The sequence below is a fragment of the Micromesistius poutassou genome (genome assembly GCF_964030765.1).
Source record: "Micromesistius poutassou genome assembly, chromosome: 17".
NCBI classification, from domain to species: domain Eukaryota; kingdom Metazoa; phylum Chordata; class Actinopteri; order Gadiformes; family Gadidae; genus Micromesistius; species Micromesistius poutassou.
This window is the reverse complement of record NC_140287.1, coordinates 5,867,042-5,887,123: the sequence shown is the minus strand read 5'-3', so window position 1 is coordinate 5,887,123 and position 20,082 is coordinate 5,867,042. Positions and strand designations below refer to the sequence as shown.

Below are 20,082 nucleotides of genomic sequence, written 5' to 3'. Positions count from 1 at the left end.
TTGATACAAACCAACAAACCATCCCAATACTATTTGCTACTCTGCCATTAAGAGGATGCATTTAGCAGATACAAATTTGCCATCCTGCTCAAGTGTGCCCACCGGTAGACTGCGGTGTGCGGGCAGTGGGGCTTCAACCCAGAACCCTTTGGCTGGGAGTCAAACAGCCTAACCACTAGGCTAGACTTTCCTGAGGTAAGCATCGGTGGCTATTCACAATGAAAAATGGCTCCACTGCCACGTAATCTTGTTAACTAAAAAGACCGCACCAGAGCGGAGTAGCAAGGAGTAGCTCGCCATTAAAAACCAGAGGGCACGTGCGGGCCAAATCCAGAGATAGGCAGGTCGGTAAACATGTGCAATCTGTATAGCATCAACCTCTCCCATGATGTACTCCTTGACATCAGTGGGCGCCATGCCTCTACATCACAACACATCAAACAGTCCTTTGAGGGAAGCTCTGAGTCCTGTAATCAGCCACCTTTGGCCAGCATCGGCTGCAGAGGTTTTTTTTTTACCCACGATAACAGGACACATAAGACGCTACCGAGAAAGATGACACCAATGGTAAACCAACAGCTTGACATTAGCGCGTATCAACTAAACCAAAGGTATACGTGATGAAAGAATATTTTTTGTCTGAACAACAGACAAAAATAAAATGAGAAAAATAAGTGCGATGCCAGGAACATGTTCTGGCGTTTGCTCACATAGTGATACTTAAATACAATCAAGATGTGCCAGTTAAGTGCCACCCCTGTGCTTGTTCCTCCGTGCCAATGCTTGGAATGCCTCCTAGCAGTGAGTGGGAAGCAGGCTTAGGGCTGGAACTCACACGAGCACGCACACGCCCGCATGCGCACACACATGTCCGATCCAAACTATAATCTATCCTAATTGAGTCATTGAAAGACGGAGACGGACGGATAAGTGATGGAAATTTAAATCAATCAACATTCATTTGCATTGACACACAGAACTGTTTCCCAGCTGGCAGACCAAACTCCCCAGGCTGTTTGTCTCCTACTACTGAAAATCACTTGATGATTTTACGAGATGTTCTTCTGAAAATCTGGCAGCAATCATAGATATGAGAGAAGCACAATAAAATCATCTATTTAGACTATTTAGACATTTGTCTACTTTGGATGGGACTAAATATTAAGACAACAAAGAATACACCAATTCACAATTGAGAGCATTGGTGCATTTCCCTAAAAAACTAAAACTGTAATCAAGTTCTACAAAGTTAACCTTGCTTCAGGGGGTAAGTAGGTTGGGGAAAGTTCAAAGTATTGGGTGTCGATTCCTCCGTGAAACAGCATGTCCCCGAGCAACAAAACACTCCTTTTTTTAGTGTTTTCACCGGAACGTTATGTACGAGAGAGTCAGTCAAGGGCCTTTCGCAAAACACAGCGTGAAATTTGCTCTGCACACACAAAAAAAACATCAATAATCAAGGCTAGCACAGTACATCTGCTAACACAACTGTTAGCATGCGGGAGTTCATCGTACAGGGCTTCAGAGGGGCCTTTGAATTATGGCAATAAATTCCACTGCGTTATTCTAGCCCAGGGGAATCAGGCGGGGATAATAACTTCACGTGAGAGTTTATATCTGAAAATCACAGAGGGACTCTTAAGGGAAGCCCGGGGTGCCAAAGATTGTAAACACATTGTCGCGGATTACTTTCGCCGCATCCCGGTGCCAATTGTGACTTTCGCGTTAGCGCCGATCTGTCACGGATACATTGTAAATGGACTGCATTTTGTGCACATTGTGCCGTGGACACGCGAGCCAAGACAGAACAAACCTGCATGTTGTTACTCCCCATCCGGCGTGTTCCACCTAAAGCTGGGAGCTCGCACCCCCAGATTTGTTCTGGAACTTTCCGACCAACCAACTCCATCTCACCAGCACCAGAGGTTTACACATATATAGCGTGCGCTCCTTGGGGAATCCTCCCCTGAACCCTGTTGCCCTACTGACTCACCGAGGGGTCAAGAGGTCATGGTCATAAACACCAGACCTCTAGCACAGGCATCGGTTTAGGAAAATGGAGGCGCCCGCGTGCGCGTGACAGATATCGGAAAGGCAAAACCTTAAAGGGTCCCATTTCTATCTGAAATGGCTACTACTGCAGCAGTATGCCGAGAACAGACATTTACCAGGCGTTTGACGGACCGACATTACGCTCTTTACAAGGCTTGTAGATGTATATAGACGGCTTGTAGATGTATATAGACTCTGCACAAATGTTTCCCCACACATGAGTGACCCCTGGATTAACCCGAGAAGTGTCTCTTGCCCCTGTTCCCCCTCGCTGGAAGGCTACATAAAACCTCACATGGACACAATGTGACTACCACTAGAATTATCGCAGGGATAACTCATGCCTAATTCACCTGGCATTACTGAACCCCAAATTTTGGGCCCTGTCAAACGGTGCTTTGTCTTTTAAAATGTTCCAAGAGGATAACGTAAATCAAAAAAAGTTCAAGTGTGTTTGCCCTTGTCTATTCCGCCGGACTGCGCTGCATCATTGTAGGGCCACCGACGGTCCTGCTTAAAAAAAAACCCCACAGTTCTGTCGGTTTATTAGCCTGCCTCTGTTGTTTTGTTTGTGCCGTTATGGAATTCCTCATTAGGCCACGGATGTGTCATCGCTCTCTCTCCCCCTCTCCATGTGAGGTTCAATAATAGTTCCCAGGTGTCTCAGTGGGGGGAGGGAGGCTACAGTGGGCTAGCTGGGCACATCCCCTGCCTGTCCTGTGGTTTCTTCCTCCGAGGAGGGGTATTCTCACATAATTAAGGGCCCTGGCGAGGTTGGTGGAGCTGGAGAGGGCGAGGGGATGGGGGTGGAGGTGGAGGTCTATGGGACCCGAGACACGGAGATGACTGTATGTACATGGGAGGCCATTACCTGGCGGATGTGGGCTTAGCGTGTATTGGCGGTCTGGATGGAAGGGGGTCGTTAAACATATAAGAGTGCTAGTGCTGATGTCATGGCAACAGGCCGTAGAAGAGTACGTCTCACGCACACACAGACAAACCACCCCAGCACTGAAAACCTTCCTCAGGAACCCTCACGGACCCATAATAAATAATGGAATTAATAGTTATGACAATATAAATAAAACCATCTGTATAGAGAGAACAGGTATGTAGAAATAAAGGGTTTTTTTTTTGCTTCTGAACACGCGATCCAAGCATAGCGTGTTCCCAAACGACGTGATTTTCATCGTTAAACTTATGTATGATGTGGAAAAACGTCCGTGTGTCATTCTGAAGGGTACCCTGTCGATGTTTAATTAAGCCTGAATGCTCCAAAACAAACTCTGAGGAAGAATATCTTCATGTCCAATTTACTTTGGAGGGCCCACGTCTTTGCGGCCAAATCATCAAACAGTCATCTAGATTTTTCCGACTAATGTGAGATGATCTAATGAAAAGCCGCGGTGAGGAGTGAGGGGGGCAGCCATTAGAAATATTATCTTTGAAAATGAGGGATAACAACCAACGACAATTATGATGAAGTGCTGTCATTAAAAGAAGGTATATCTGAAGATACATATTAAAACAACATCAACATTCCATGTACCTCAGAAGGCCCAGTAATGAATTCAACCATATTTAAACCATATTTAAACACACAAACCATGGTTTGTGTGTTTATACGGGCATGCTTATGATTCCACTGTACAGAAACACTAGCTGATTAGGTTTAGTTCAAACTTTATATTTTAAGTTCCAGCGTCGCCTCGGTATCCACTAGACATGGGCAAAACGATTATTTTCCAGGAATCAGTTCTTTCAGTTCCCTTCACTATCACAAATCATTCGTTTGATTTGTTCGTTCAGTTCGTTCAGTTCATTAATTCATATGGTCTGTTACGTCATTTGGCAGGGAATCTCAGGTGTCTGGCCTCACCACTTTGCTTTTAAATATGAGCTACGCCCGCAAATTGATCCTTTTAAAACAGCAAAAACAGCAAATTTCTGTAGCATTAGCCTACGACGCCACTCGAGCACTACACGTGTGTGGTTTTAAGAAGAATAGCCCAAGAGGCCTCAACCACAATGAGAACGTTTTAGACTCAAACAATATAAAGTCAAGGGGAAACAAAGTTCTGTTTGTTTGTATCTTTTATTTACGTGACCATATTTGTGTTTTATGTAAAAAAAAAAAATCTGTTCTCTCGTTTTGGGAATCAGTTCTCGTTGTTCACCTTTAGGATTCGTTCGTTCCGACCGAATCGTTCGCGAATCGCCCATGCCTGTGGGTGGCTGGCATTGCTTTGGGTCCAATTCTAAAACATTCTACTGAAACGTCACACAAAAAAAATACAGTCTTTTCCAAAAAGAAATCTGAAATGTCTGACCAGGTGCTGTAGCTACTGCTGACGGAGGTGTGAGCTCGTTCCCAGTCCCATTAGCACGTCCCAGCCTCTCCTGGATGATGTTCAACTGCTGTCGAAGGCCGTAAACGGTGGTCTAAGAGGAACAGTAAAGAAGGTTCACCAAATTAAACCTGAAACTTGGAAACGTGTTTTTGCTTAACTTTCCTGTAGTACACTCAGTTTTCACTCATTGTTTGGGAGTCCAGAGTAGATGAGTATTTCTCAAACCTGACTAACCTCTGGCTGTCGGTCTCAAACGACTGACAGCCAGAGACCCTTCCAGGCTACTGCACTGCCACACAAACACACCAAAACCAGGCTGGAGAAATGGGAAATGTGAACCAGATCCCGGATGCCTGTGGACTGCAGAATCAGCCGGCGTGTGACCAGAGTGCGATGCTCGCAAGAATGTAAACCCAAGAGGAGCTGGTGTGTTTCAGCGCTCATAACAAATGTAGAGGGATAAACACATTCTGGAACGGGGTGCGGGGAACGGCTGGCACAGTACGTCAGAATAAGTAAATAAGGACTTAAAATTAAGTGAATAAAGCTGTTGATCCAATAAATATAGATTAATCATGGCATTATAACCAGCATTGAACCCATTCGGCGATGGGTTCAATGCTGGTTATAATGCCATGATTAATCTATATTTATTGGATGAAACCTTTTAAATGGGTTTTCACTTTTGCTCAAACCACTGGGTACTTAAACTGGTGTCAGGGAGTGCAAAACACTGAACTCTATTATGTATTATCAACAAAATTCCACAATGTAATCACTGAGTGATTATGTTGTAATGCAGTTGTATGAAGTGCATCCAATTGTGTCATAATTCTGAGCTTTGCCTTCAACAGTGATTTTTTATTCCATGAAAAACAGTGCAGTGACGGGCAACACATAATGAAAGGAGCACTTGAAACAACACAGTAACCAAATCAATCTTGTATGCAGTCTATTTGAAAATGTGAGTTATTTAATTTTTTCAACCACAATTGGTACGCTGGGCTTGAAGATAATATTAACAAAACTCGAATTCCCCCCTTTTTTTTATTTTAAGACCATTCAGGGCCTCTGTATATATGTGTACGCTGTACGTCGACAGATGGCTACCTCGCAAGGACCGAGTAGAGTATAGGTCAACACTTGGCGCCTTATCTCTAATTAGTTCACTGAAGACTATCGGCAAACATTGAGTGGCTGGGGCCCAAGTCGGACCATGGGAAAATCAACAAGCTACTACCGAATGAGGAATCTGGACGGCCAGCAGAGTCCACCACTGCCCACTCACTATGAAACAGTTCAACAAGATATACATGTGAAATGTATATCATTTTTATCTTTAGCACTTTGAATGAGCGACACAATTGGCTCATGATTGATGCTCGTCAGCGAAGAGCAGAAACTCTGAAATTTGGTGTTAAAAATGGTATTGCAGGCGTTCATAAGACCGTGCAGTAGCCACGGGCTGTCAGTAGGGGGAACCAGTCCAAAGACATGTGCGGTGAGTTAGACACCAGGGGAGGTAATGCACAGAGTCAACCAAGCATGTTGAATGAGTTCCCAATGGCACCGTGTCCATCAACTGGGAGTGAGCATTACTTTTTTCCCCATCCCCTTCACATCAGACTTTGATGCGCACCACATGCTGCGATGCAACCCAAGAATGCACATGACTCCCAAAGACCAAACACGATTTCAAAAGTGAAAAAAAGGGACCGAAAAAAAACTCAACAATGGATTTCAGAGAAGTTCATCCATTTTAAACAACGATGTCGTGCACCCCATTCCAAGGATAACATCTGTTGAACGAATTGAGAGGGAGAGGACTCCATTGGATTCCAATGAATAACATATCACACTATGGCGGAACCAGTGGGGCGATATACGCTGCTCAGACTGAGTACCTTCAGTAAAGAGAAGCAGCGGTGGATCTTTCGGAGGTCTGTTCCCAGCGCCAGTGTCACCTCTGGGTCAGAGTCGTCCAAAAAGTCCTTCACTTGCACTTCTAACCTAGAAACACACATTTGAATCATTGTTTTAACGTCCACATAATTACAAAAGATAATGCAGGACATGAATATTAGTAGATGCAAACGAATGGAATGACTTGTCAGTAATATGTACAAGTAATGCAATAAAACACACGCACGCACGCACAAACGCACGCACACACACACACACACACACACACACACACACATTCCTTGAGCTGACCGCAGACTTCTATGTCTATATAGCGTTTTGGAAAAGCCTCTCTATCACACTCAGCGCTGGACTGGAAAGCCGCCACTCCGAGAGTGGAAATCTGTATTTGTGCACAGAAATACAAATAAAAGAACCAGTCAGAAAAGAAAAACAGTTTGGGTTAACGCATGCACCGTCTCCACCGGGGCCGGGGGCCTGTTGATAAACTACCAAGGAGATGCTAGTCCAAACATTGGTTCTTCAAACTCCTGCAAGCCCCCCCGCCGGAGCTCTCCGGGGCCAGATGGATCTGGTGCAGCAGACCCCCGAGGCGTGTGGTCGTCTGCGCTCCGATCGGTCCTTAATTCTCGACCGCCGCACGCTGCCACACGCCGCCGTGGAAAACCCACCGCCGTTTACATGTGCCGGGGTCTCAAAACAAACGCGCTGCTCCTGTTTCAGGGCCCTGCGAGCTGTCACGGGGGGGCCCCTGATAATAAAAAAAGGCTTGAATTTACTCTGTGTTTGAGTGTGTGTGTGTGTGTGTGTGTGTGTGTGGAGAGAGAGGGGATCCCTGTAATGCCATGTACAATATTTACAGAGAAAGGAACCATCATCTTTCATGCGGACCCAGGACACAATCGTTTTTCCAAATGGAGCTCAGCTAAGACATGCGATGAGTTCCTCGTAACAAAGAACAAGCTGGGGTTTTATGTTGTAGGGGAATAGAAGAAAACGGTATTTACATGACCTGTTCAGCTCAAATTCTTCAAATGACTGAACAACGGTCGACTGAACGACGAGAGGAATGATGACCAAAGTCCTTATTCCAGAGCCTTTGTCTCTTGGTCCAGCAGACCCCCCGTGCCCCATCTGGACCAAGAGACCAGGGGTGGAAGATTGGAAAAGATGCAGCAAACTTTGATGAGAAATAGATGCTTAGACCAGGGTGTGGATCTGCTGCCACATGTAGTCCCTAGAAACCTATTCACCAAAATGACAAATAAATAGGCATTGTGTGCGCCGGAAGAAGGTGACGGCAGACGTAATTCAGTGTCGCTCCGAGTTTGTCTGATCCAGTAAAGCGCAGTGAAGTGGGTGGGGAGGGGGTGGACGGGGTTAATGGTTTAAAAAGGGGGGGAGGCTATCCTTGAGTGGATGTGCTTGGGGGAGCTTTAAAGACTTCAACGCTGGAGACGTTGAAGTCTAGAGTCCTGGAGGAGAGAGCCCCATGGCCTGACGGTATCTGGCCCTGAAGGACACGTGGGGAGTAAACGTGGCCCCCGGTTGTACGCGGAGGGAAGGAGAATTGAGAATGAAGCACAAAAATGGTTTCTTGGCTGGAGCACGGGCCAGCGGGGGAGCACTTTTAAATATGATGGAGGCCTGGCTGCGATGTAGCCGCGGCGGCGGCCTTGGGAAAAGACGTGGAAACCAACTAAAGGCTGAACGCGGTGGAGTGAGGTCACGTTTCCCGTTGCTACGCTAGGTAGCAGCAAAAATCTATTCATCCAAAGTGCAGTTTTATTTGATTTAATGTTGATAATACTTTAGAATATATCGTTTGTTTCTGTCGACCCCCCCTGCTCGATGGAATGATAACTATTGGCCGTAAATCACGTTTAAATGACTACCAAATCAGGCCGCAGATAAAGCCTTGGACTTTCCTAAAACAGCTAGCATCTGGCGTTGACGGCGCTATAGGTCACTAACTGTCATGCTGCCTTTATTATTGGTCTAACATCCCTTATCTCACTTGCTTATATTGGTTAACTTTATTTTTTCTCTTTTTCTTCTCTTCTATACAATCGTCTATACCTTTGCCTGGGAGGAGTTTTAGTAGGCTGCTAGGTTTTCTATGTTTGTTTGGAAGTACTCAGGAACTTATGTGGTGGAGGATGCACGCATCTTGTTTGGGAAGATGCTTCAGTGGGTGAGAGAAAGTTCATTGGTTTACTGGTTCTTGATTTTTGTCACGTGTGTTACATTTAGTCTTCTTGTCCTACGTAAAGCCATACATTACTTTGTCATTTTCTTTTGCATTCCCAGCCGGCTGGGAATGCACTTAAACTTTGTAGTTGGAACTGTAGGGGTCTAATTCAACCAATAAAGCATAGTAGAGGCTAGGATCAGAGATGCTCTTCATTTTAGAATTAATTAGAAAAAATTAAATACACATTGCGCATTTCTACGGCTATGTTTTTCATAACATGGCAACCCCTCTTTGACCATGTAGAGAGATTGCCGTTCCAAGGTGAACCCCCATGAAGCCGGCAGCTGGTTATGGCTGTTGTTTTTAATAATTTTCCTTCTAATCATATACCTTTGACTACCCATATACTCCGTAGCACTAAAAATAAAAACAGCTATTGTCAAGCTATAATAATTATACAAATGATCCAGGTCGTAAGAGTGACAGATAAGAACAAGCACCCTCCACAGAGGACAAAAGAAGCTCCCATCTTGTCTCTCACAAGGGAGACGGGTTATGTTCTGGAAGGGGGGACGTGCAGCACTTCTGTCCACACTCACAATCATTAGAAAATGAAATTTTCTTGGAAGAAAATAAAATAACGGAAGTTTAAACTCCTGCGGGACATTCTAAAGGCCCTCCTTGAATGCACTCTCCACATCCGCTGCTTTACTGCCTTGGCTCGTCTTTCCCAGAATGCACTCATGTGAAGCTTTCCCCTGGTTGTGATCGACTTTTGATTCGACATGTTTGAAGTAAAAAAGGACACACAATCGCACGAGAACATACAAAGAAAGCCCACGGGTGGGGGACATACTTGTGGATCTGGTCCTGAGTGAGCTGGTCTTCTCTCTGTTCTCCCGTTACCATTGCAAGCTCATCCCTGAGGGACTGGTTCTCCCTCTTCAGGCGAGCAATCAGCTGAAAAAGGACACGGAAATACACACGCACATACACACACACACACGGGTCAGGGGAGCCATCAAATTTTTCAAACGTGTAGCTTATACCACAAATAGGATAAATGTTACATATTTTCTCCAGCCTAAAAAGTTGAAATTGCAAATGATTGCCCTCTGTGTGTGTGCAATAGCCAATTGCACCCACACAGAGTGCAGCCAGTGAGCTGATGCCAGTGGATGAACGAATCTTCCTGAATATAGTTTTGTGGCTTTATCTCTCTGATTCATTTTGAGGGCGACTCTGAGCGATTCCAGGCAACTGGATGCTTCAGCGAGAAACACAGGAAGCTAATGATAGCGCACCAAAAAACATAGCATTAAGCAGCTCCGGTGGCACAGGGCAGCACATGAACTCATCGGGCTCCCATCTATGTTCAAGTGTTTTGCGGAGGGCCCTCGAGCACTCAGCCAGTGGGCAGGTTGCCGTCTGTAACCGCCGTCCGTGTCCAGTTACTGCATGTTTGTTAAAAAAAAAAGACACAGCTCACCAAGTACCAGACAGTGGCACTTACAGCCGTCTATAGAGGGGTATGTAGATAGCCATCTTCTCATAAAGAAATAAGAGCGAGTGTGATATAGCAAGAATGTGCATTAACGTCAGCGCCGTGATCCGAGAAGAGACAGTGTGACGACAGGCCACTTTTTAGAAGACTATGTTGAAAAGAAAATGAAATGGGATTCCACCCATTCAACTCCAGAGATTTTGTTTAAACCCACAAACCCTCACGTTACTATGGCCCCAACCTGCTTAACTCTGCTCAACTTCCAAAAGAAGTCCTCGAGTGCTGGAAATGAACCTCAATGAACCTGAAATATCTGCACAAACTAGGCCGGCTCATTTGAGCCATTGAAGGACTAAGGAAACATTTTGCTATCTCCAAAGATAGCAATTCTCATGACTCATCCATGGTCATCTTATCTACATAATATTTGTAGATAAGTTCTGGTGGCACAGATCTTTTATTGGCCCCAGTTAAAGGGGTGGGTGGGGGGGCGAGGTCAATACCTGGAGAGCATGTTGTCTGACTGAGTGACACCAGTAAGTCTGACTCTGGGGATAAGCCAGCCATAGTATCAGTAATGATTCTGTTGCTGACAACAATCAATATCAATCAATAAATCAATTATAAACTACAGGAATTTATTAAGGTCAGCATTTTTTGACCACATCCATTTAACTACAATGAGTGAATCAGACAAAAATCAAAGCACCACAAAAATCAGTTGTGCAAAATAAAGTGCTGCACAAGCAGGTTTGCAAATAAGCAAACCAAGTGAAGTCCTATTTACAAGTCCCTTGATTGTTTTTCTATAAACACAAGAAACAATCCCTCAGCCAGGGAAGCAGAACTCCTTGTACTCTTCCATCTGTGGCTCTTCTGTTTATCTCTTGATTGCATTGTGTGCCGGTCAGTGTGTCGGCTCAGGACTTTAACCCCCAGTGAGGAGGATCCAGCCGCAGACCCTCTGCCTCGGGTTCACATCCGTCAGCTAGAGGTGGACCCCACCACTTGACCCTTGGCTGTCTGATGCGAGTGCAGTGAGCCAGCCCACTGCGCTCCCAGGCTCTGAGGACTGCACGGGCCCGGCCTCTCTCGGGTAACACATCTCCAAAGGCATGCGAGGCTACGCCTGAACGCCGTGGGTGAGAAGGGGACTATCAAAACACTGCGGTCTGCCAGCCACCACCAGTATTATTGTTCAAATTGCATGTTACCGGGATATTTTAATAACTACGACAAGTTGTAAAAAGCCGTGCGGTGTGGTGGTGCAATGAACTTGTTGCCAAAATCGATGGAAAAAACAACTCGTGGTTCCAACGATGAAATGATCCTGCACGGGTTTAATTTGATATAAGGTTTGACCTAACTCATCGAAGGAATTAAATTAATTTATGGAACCAAGGGGAAGCAGGTTTCTAAAAGTATTTAGTTGTTATGGTAATATTATTTTTAGTGTCTGGGTTTTCTCACAAAAAGGACAGTTTTACATCGTTCTCTTTAAATAATGGCATGGCATATCTGGTTTCACGACCACACATCCTAAGGACAGAATCACTGCCAGCCCCAGGATTGTCCCGGTGGACCAACAAAACCAGTGAGAAGGTGGCAGCTGAATGCCAGACTCAACGACACTCCTGACACTCAGTCGCTAGGGAGCCATGGGGTCAGAGAGGGTTTACGCAAGGTCAGAGGTCAAACAAAGTGAACAAAGTTTAGCAGAGTAGCGACCGGCCGCCGAGTGCCCCCTTCTCAAACACAGAAACAGTCAGACAACCCCCGTCGTTCTTGAAAAGAAACGGCGCTAAAGTGTGCATTTAGTTAGGAGTCACAGAGTTTAGGGCGCATTTCACGGCTAATCCAGCCCGTATTGCATTCTATTAGACATTGACCATCCTAGATGCCTACCTCCGCCCGTAGCCCCTCCCTCTCAGTGTCGTTCAGAAGAAGCCAACCTGATGTAATGCTCCCAGCTGCTAGCAGACCGCTGGCCGCTGGACATGCAGTTTTAAGTTGCAGTCTATTTCAGAGGGCCCAAGCCACACAGTGCCACTGCAGCGCCAGGGACCACCGCATGCTAGGAATAAAGCCTGTCTCAGGCCATGTGACTGATGATGTCAGCCAATCGCATTGCAGCGCTATAGGTCAGGGTGGCGTGGTGAGAATTCAGCTGAAACGTGAACGGCTCTTTTGGAAAGCCCTTTTGCAGAATTGTCTCATTGCTAGTTGGAAGCAGGCTATTTTCTGAACTACAAGTACTGTACAAAATATATATAAATAATAAGGATCCTTTTGCTGGAAATTCAACAAATAGATTGATTGATTGCAGATAATCCGGTTCAAACTAATGGCCACAGTACAGATGCAGATTACATTGATGACATGCAGCCATTTGAGATGAATGTTGTACGTTCTGCACCGCTCACAAACAATGTGCAATCATGGAAACCCTTTAAGTGGAGAGTAGGGCAGGGGTGTTCTCTGCTACCTATACCCAAAGGCAAATCCTCCACCCCAACCACCTACCTCGACATACTGTACATGGCTGGATATTGTGTGTGCGTGTGGCATCCTTTAGACTCTGCGTAGCGCTCGAGGAATTGCATTCTACCTCCCACCAGCTAGAGGTGACGATGAGGTTGAGACGCGGGGGAAGGGAGGAAGGAAGGTAGGCAGGAAAGGAGAAGGAGATAGGATAACCAACCCTAGGGATCTCTACACCCAGCTCCCAAACGTGTACCAAAGGGGGCTTCTGCTAGACTCACAGGTATGCGTTAATCACGGTCGGCTCCCCGGAAGGGATGGTGTGTGTGTGTGTGTGTGTGTGTGTGTGTGTGTGTGTGTGTGTGTGCGTGTGAGACAGAGGGCCATAGATAGAGTGAAGAGTAGGGCCCAGGTTCAAGAGGGTCACCCAGCCACTGTGTAAACCCATGGGACCTCCACGTGAGGACAACTATCTTGACAATTGAGGGGACAAGTGGGGTGAGTGGCGTTGAAAGGAAGCTGGTAATCCAGACCACCTACAAACACTGAGCCGGCGGCTCCATATAATCGGCTCCATTTTCACAAGGGAGCATATTTGGAAGAGTGAAGTGCAGCTGCACAATGTTTTGTTTTTTTCCCCGACGCAATATGAATTTCCACTTAAATAAAAGAGCGGCACTGATAAAGCCAAGACAAGTTTAAGTCCATGTACATTCAGGGCATTTAGCAGACGCTTTTATCACAAAGCCACTTACAATAAGTACATTTGTCATAAGAAGTGAAACAATATTTTGCACCTTACTATGTTGAAATGCCTGTAGACAAGTCATAGTAGCATATATTAATGATCATTTATTTCACATCTTGCCAACAACCTAGTTCTCTTTCCTCCTGGTAGGGTCTGTACTGAAAGCAGCACTAAACAGACAGGTTTGAATCACCTCCGTGGGGTGCAGCTTGATAACAGGAGCTGTGTTTTTGACGTGTGTATGTATCTAGAACCCAGGACCACGGCCACCCATCACCTCTGAACCTGGAGGTCGGGGGAGGTCGGGGAGGGTGGGGGTTAGTCTAGACTGGAGGGGGGAGGATTAGCAGTTGCTTTAGCGCCTCTAGAAGACACTGGGCTGCCTGACGCGGTGTGGCCCTTGGTACTGACTTGTGTACGTGGCCCCGGGGTCACTCCAGCCGCCAGCCAGGCGTGACGGTTCCCTGGTCAAAATATGGTTTCATCCCGGGGTGGGATTAAAGGGACTGTCTCTGGTTCCCTTTGAAGGAGGGCCGTTTTATAACCTGCGAGCAGCAGTGTGGCTCCATCAAGGTGCCAGAATGGGGCATTCCAACTGGCTGGGAGACGGCGGCTCAAAAGTGACCTCAAATGAAAACAAATAGTTTGATCTGAGTCAGATCAGACAAGGAGACTGCATGGCCTCAGACAGAAAAAAAAAATAAAAAAAGAACCAGCCATTTTATTGAGTGTAGCCCCCCCCACCTCCCCCCCCCCTCCCTTCTTCCCACCCAGACCAGAATTGGTGACATCATTCTGATCTGCAAACTGCTGTGCTGCTTTTTTTCCCTCAATATCCGAGAGAGAGAGAGAGAGCGAGAGAGAGAGAGAGAGAGAGAGAGAGACAGAGACAGAGACAGAGACAGAGACAAAGAGAGAGAGAGAGAGACAGAGAGACAGCCAGAGAGAGAGAGCGGCAGACAGAGAGAGAGAAACTAAATTAAAAGCACACCAAATAAGCCCTAAACCGAGACGGGGAGCTTTGCCCGTGAATGCTTAACGGTTTGCCTACAGCCGTAACCGGGCCCGGACCCGAACGGGAAGCTGCCAGACACCGGCACAATTACTGGTTGAGGCCGCAGACTCTCTTAAAAATACCTCTGCAGGGTTTGCAAGTGGAACAGCCAAGCCCCCGTGCAGCTACACAGTAGCAGCCCCCGGGCACGGCGGGCCCCGTGCTGGAGGAGCAGGAGAGGGTATAATGATGATGACGACTGGAGACTCAATATCTCCCGGCGTGCCAAGAAAAGTCCCTCCAGGAGAGGGCTGGAGATCGGGGTCGTGGTGGCGGTTGTTCGGTCACGTTGTTTTTTTTTTTTTTTTTTTTTTTTTTGCCGAAGCACAGCGGTAGAATCGGACACAGTCTGCATGCTGAATGCATGCTCACTGCAGTTTTAGTATGGCTCACTGGTGAACTGCGAGTGAAGCGTTTCTCCTTCCTGCAAACGGGGCCGTTGGAATGGGTGTTTAATGAAGTGTTGCTACTGGTAACTGACCTTGTAATTCCCCTATTAAGTCGGTCCAGTTACGTCCTCCATTGTGCCGTGATTAGCCCTCGACTCACACAGCATTACCATGAGGAAAATCTTCAGAGAATAGAACTGATATTGAGTCATACAAGGAATTTGAGAGAAATATGTATGAGATATTTGAAGTAAAGAGCACACATTTTTTGATCAGTCTGATTTAGTTTTAAGCACTTAATAAAACAAATTTAAAGTTTGCCTGTACATTCATAAATGCTTCTATTCTGTGTGTGCTGGGGACTTATGTGCGTGCGTGTGTTTGTGTGTGTCTGTCTGTCTGTCTATGTTTGTATATGAATGTGTGTGTGTGGGTCTGTGTCCGTACATTCATGTCTGTACATAATTTAATAAAGTTTTTATTGATTAGCACACACTCTGAGAGTGTCTTGTCTTGTCCTGATGTTTTGTGTTGAGGACCACAATGAAAATAAGTCCTGGACTTTATTGTGTTTTTATCCTGAATTGTATTTGATGTCTTTCCATTTGTGTAAGGCATTTGTTTGATACAATTTAATACATCAAATCCAAATCCAATTGTTTAATAAAAATAAAATAATAAAAACTGCTGTACCGAAAAACATACCAAACCGTGACTTAAAAACCGAGGTACGTACCGAATCATGACTTTTGTGTATCGTTACACCCCTAATGTGTGTGTGTGTGTGTGTGTGTGTGTGTGTGTGTGTGTGCGTCTTTACATACATATACAAACTCATCTGGTGCTGGGTGCAGCTCAGAGGAGTCTTGAGGTATTGGGATAGGATCTGCCATAACAGAGTTGAGGGGCGTGTAAACAAGAGGGAGGTAGAATGCTAGCAGAGCGTGAGGGCGGTGTAAATAGCATGCGACGGACAGGCTCGTCAGCTCGTGGAAACATGGAGCCCGGCCATTGTCACCAATCACTGGAACCAACCCGTCTGGCATTGGAACACAACACACTGAAGAGGACCGTAAAAAGGGCTTGGATGGATGGATGGATGGAGTAGGTGGGGGTGGGTTTCTTGAGGACACGGTGGGGTTCGCTCAGTGAAACCAATGGATCCTCTGTTTTAATACAGACTGATCAGCTGCAGGTCTGGAGGCCATGAGGAGACTCTGACGGGGGCCATTGATGGTACGTTACGTCACTGCCTTGTGGTATGAAGGCTGGTGTGTGTGTGTGTGTCTGGGGATTGGTCTAGTGTGTGTGTGTGTGTGTGTGTGTGTGTGTGTGTGTGTGTGTGTCTCACCAGAACAGGGTCCTCTTCCTCGTTCAGCACAGCCTCGTTCTTGATGAGAGCCACGCGCTGTGCGAAGCGGCACGTGGATATGGACTCCTACAGCAGACACACACCGGAGAGCCGTGGGGGTGTGGGTTGGTTGGTGTGTGGGTCAGGAGTCAATCAACTCATTCATTTGGTCAGTCAAATAATGAAGTACTCATGAAAAGAAAATACATGTGATTATTTAAATCTGAGCAGATGTCATCTGGTTGGTAGCAGTTTGTTCTAGTCATAAATGCCTTTTTTTTAATTGATGTTGATTTTGCATGTATTTAAAGCTTGTAAATTAAATTGGTTGTGTATTAACTGTAATCGTCTGCACTTACAGTTTTTTAGCTCCCGTCAATTAAGCCCTTCATAAACTCAGCTAGCGAGCACTGCTAAAGGACAGTTCGTAACACGTGCTCGTGAGCTTTCTTTGGAAATGGGCCGACAGTGGGCGGTGTGCGTCCTTACTTTGATGTTGTTCTTGTCCACGGAGATGGTGGAGATCATGGTGGTCATGCAGTTGCCCCCCAGACTGTCCCTCAGCACCGAGGTCATCAGGGAGTTCCTGTAGGGGATGTGGGCGCGGCTCTCCGACAGCGAAATGATAACCTACACAGGGTTGTGGAAATGAATGCAACATTTTAAAGGAAGGAGTGAATGAGGGATTGGATGTAAATGAAGGATAATAACATATACCGTATGTATAATAAAAGATCCAGGCTTCGAAGGGGGTGGCTTACGAAATGTCATGATTGCAACATAATGATATGCTATAGAGACATGTGTGGTTGTGTTTTTCAACCACCACAGTCTTTGTGACAGATATCAATGTTTGGATTACCATAAATCAAAGTGAAGTTATTATGGTGATGGCTGAGATTCATGGATCTGGAGTTCAATCACAGCAGAACTTGAGGAGGGAAATGTGTTAAGCATATTCTCCTAATGCAGAATTAAGTCATATTTATGTTAGGAAGAGATATGATTGATTAATGTAGACTGGAACAGGGAATATCGGAATGACTTACAGCTACATGTAGACATATCATAACATTCATTATAAACTAATGTGGATTGGATTTTTCTTCTGTTCTTTGCGCTGAATTCTTTCTTTTACCCACCAACATTGAGCCAAATGGTCAGTATTGCCTTATATATACATTTTCTACCTCTACAATAGACTCTATCTATTCCCATTTTCATAAATCTCTACATTAAACTACCATATAAAAGGACACATTTTCTTATACACGTTATACATCAAACGGCTACAGCAACAACGCAGAAATGGGTATCAAGCCTATTTTCCCCGGATCCTCCAGCTACCTGCTCCAGGTAATGCAGGGAGACGTTGATGTACTTGGCCTCGGTCAGCAGCTGGCCCCCCAGGGCCATCTTGTTCACCCTCTCCGAGCCGGCCAGGTCCACCAGGTGCAGCTTGGAGCGCCGCACGGTGGTGGAGCCCGGCTGGCGCCCGCACAGGTACACGGTGAAGATGCAGTGGGAGCGGGTGGACGCCTTGTTCAGGAGGGTCTGCAGGGTGAGGAGAACATTGAAAGGTAGTAAGATAAAATAAAAAACACACAGTGATTTTATACCGTTCCACGTTCCACACACACACAGCGGCACCGGTGCCCCTTGGTCTTGATGTAGGTCAGAGTGCCTCGGAAAAAGGCACTCAGACGTCAGGAGTAGAACGCCACCTGCATTTGCAGTAGAGTGGTTTCACATAGGGTTTTAGGGAGTAGGGCAAAAACATTTTACCCCTTTTTTTTTGTTCTAAATGGGGACTTATTTCAGTAACTGTGTACTATGTGTACTATTCAGTACTATGTTGATGATCATTATAAACATTTGGGTTCACTGGCTATTTAAAGAGCAGAGGAATTGTAATCCATTGCATCATTTTCTCATGTGTTGTGTGGTAAATATGTAACAAGGATAATGATCCAACTCAAGAACACCATACTGTTTCTGTTTGACAGCTGAAGGATTTCTTATTCTTTGTCCAAGGTACTTTCCGTATTAAAGTGACTATTTTTGGCATCCAGGGTTTTTGTTTTGACCAGATCAAAGCCGTGAGCATGTGTGACCAATAACAGTAAACAGATGTAGACTGCTTGACCGCGACACTGGGAGTTGATCTTCAGACATTTCTATGTAACTGTAGAAGTCCCGGTGAGGCACCAGAGACAGATATAGTGTCCTGTGATTCATCCCGCACATCCCTTTACCCCCCCAAACAAAACATGCATCATCAGGGTGGTGGTGGTGGTGGTGGTGGGATAACTTGTGCTGAGAAAGGGAAACCCTGTCCAAATCCTCCATCAGCAGCAAAATGTCCTTTCATTTCTGGTTGGGATGGACAATGATGGGCGTCGACAACTTTGAAGCTTTTCATTTGTGCAAGTTATTGCACATTTTTTTTGTATCATCAAACATAATGAACCGTGTATCTCCAATTATCCTTTAATGAATTAAAAGATGTCTTTCATATGTGTATTGAGCTTCACTTAATGGTCACCAATGCAGGCTTGGCTCTATTCCTCTGCCGTCATGAGAACATCAGGCATACAATACACATTGCCGAACACTTTTTTCTAAGCGGGGCTCAATCCTTGACTTGCGGCTGGGGTTGATGTGCCAGCAGCTCTAGCCTATCAGAGGTCTCGACAGCTCTTGACAGATCCTTCTGTACCTAACCCACCCCTGTCATCTCCTTCCTTGCTCCAAATTCCCTTAATTTTTCACCACTCCTCACTTGTCCGTCACTCATAGCCTGAGGTGAAGACAATAATGACTACTTAGGGGGGACTTGACAATGGATCGAGATGTGGAAGAGAGCTTTTTTGCAATTGGGGCACAAATGGCTGAAGTTTGCTTATTTCAACAGGAGAAAAGTATTGAAATCCACCCCTGCCCTTGTTCATTTAGTACGTTTTCAGCCAGTAAGTTGATAAATTCCCCATGAGTACATTAAGCACCACAGAAACAACCTGTTAAATTCCATTAACTGCTAAACCTTACCAAGCCCTATAGGGCCTTAGTCCAATTAGTTCTTTGATGAAATGTTTGGCCCATGGGGTATGTAGTCGAGTTGCACTTTAAACAAATGTGGAACAGTATTTGGAACCAATGTGGCAACACAGCAAAAAAAGCTTAAAGCTGTCAGATTGTATCAAAAAGGCCAATGTTGTGAAATTCTCTCCGCAGCCATTCATGTGTTTTTCGCACAACAACTCAACAGATGTCTTGGGATTTTTGTCAACTAAATAAAGATTTTAAACTTGCCCATGATACCTTTCTTGCATGCTTATGTACAAATTACATATGCTTTACAGACTAGTTGCCCAATCATACTAGAAACAAAACATGCAGAACTAATTAAAAAGAACAATGGGCTAGCCTAGTTTATGGTCAAATGCACCTCTCCACTGGAGTGAGACTTCAAGGTCAAACATGATTCTAGAGGCCTCCACACACACACACACACACACACACACACACACACACACACACACACACACACACACACACACACACACACACACACACACACACACACACACAGCTAGATAGTGTGTGGGTGGGATGGAGGAAAAGGTCCAGGACGAGGTGGATGATAAACAGGAAGGTGGATAAACAATGAAGGATAAAGGAATAACCAGATGAGTGGAAGTGTCTCCAGGGGAGGCTAATGGAAGGTTCAGAAGATGTCATTGCTCTCCAATAAAATACATCAGAGGAGGAGGAGGAGGAGGAGGAGGAGGAGAAGGGGGAGGAGGAGGGGGAGGAGGAGGAGGCTCACTTAGTCCCTTAGCAAGAAATACAATGAACATTTTTTCTCATGATTCCCTCCACATGGAAAGCAGTAAACACACAAACGATTTGGCACCAAGGACGTCCGTGTGGAATCAGGTGACGACACACCGAAGTGTGCATGCTCCTCTGTCTTCGCGTGGACCTCGACACCCACGTCTTGAGCAAAAACAACGAGCGGAGTCTCTGGTTGCA

At 45.6% G+C, this 20,082-nt stretch overlaps 1 protein-coding gene across 1 annotated transcript in view; it reads right to left on the bottom strand.

Moving 5' to 3' along the window:
• Nucleotides 1-20,082, bottom strand: part of kif6 (kinesin family member 6) — a gene marked incomplete at both ends in the record, with an annotated part of 56,316 nt that overhangs the window by 23,899 nt on the left and 12,335 nt on the right. Inside the window, 6 exons of the mRNA XM_084481694.1 lie at nt 4,383-4,494; nt 6,308-6,413; nt 9,377-9,480; nt 16,048-16,134; nt 16,537-16,677; nt 17,395-17,601. Coding sequence (XP_084337820.1) covers nt 4,383-4,494; nt 6,308-6,413; nt 9,377-9,480; nt 16,048-16,134; nt 16,537-16,677; nt 17,395-17,601 — 757 coding nt within the window. The remainder of the gene's footprint in view (nt 1-4,382; nt 4,495-6,307; nt 6,414-9,376; nt 9,481-16,047; nt 16,135-16,536; nt 16,678-17,394; nt 17,602-20,082) is intronic.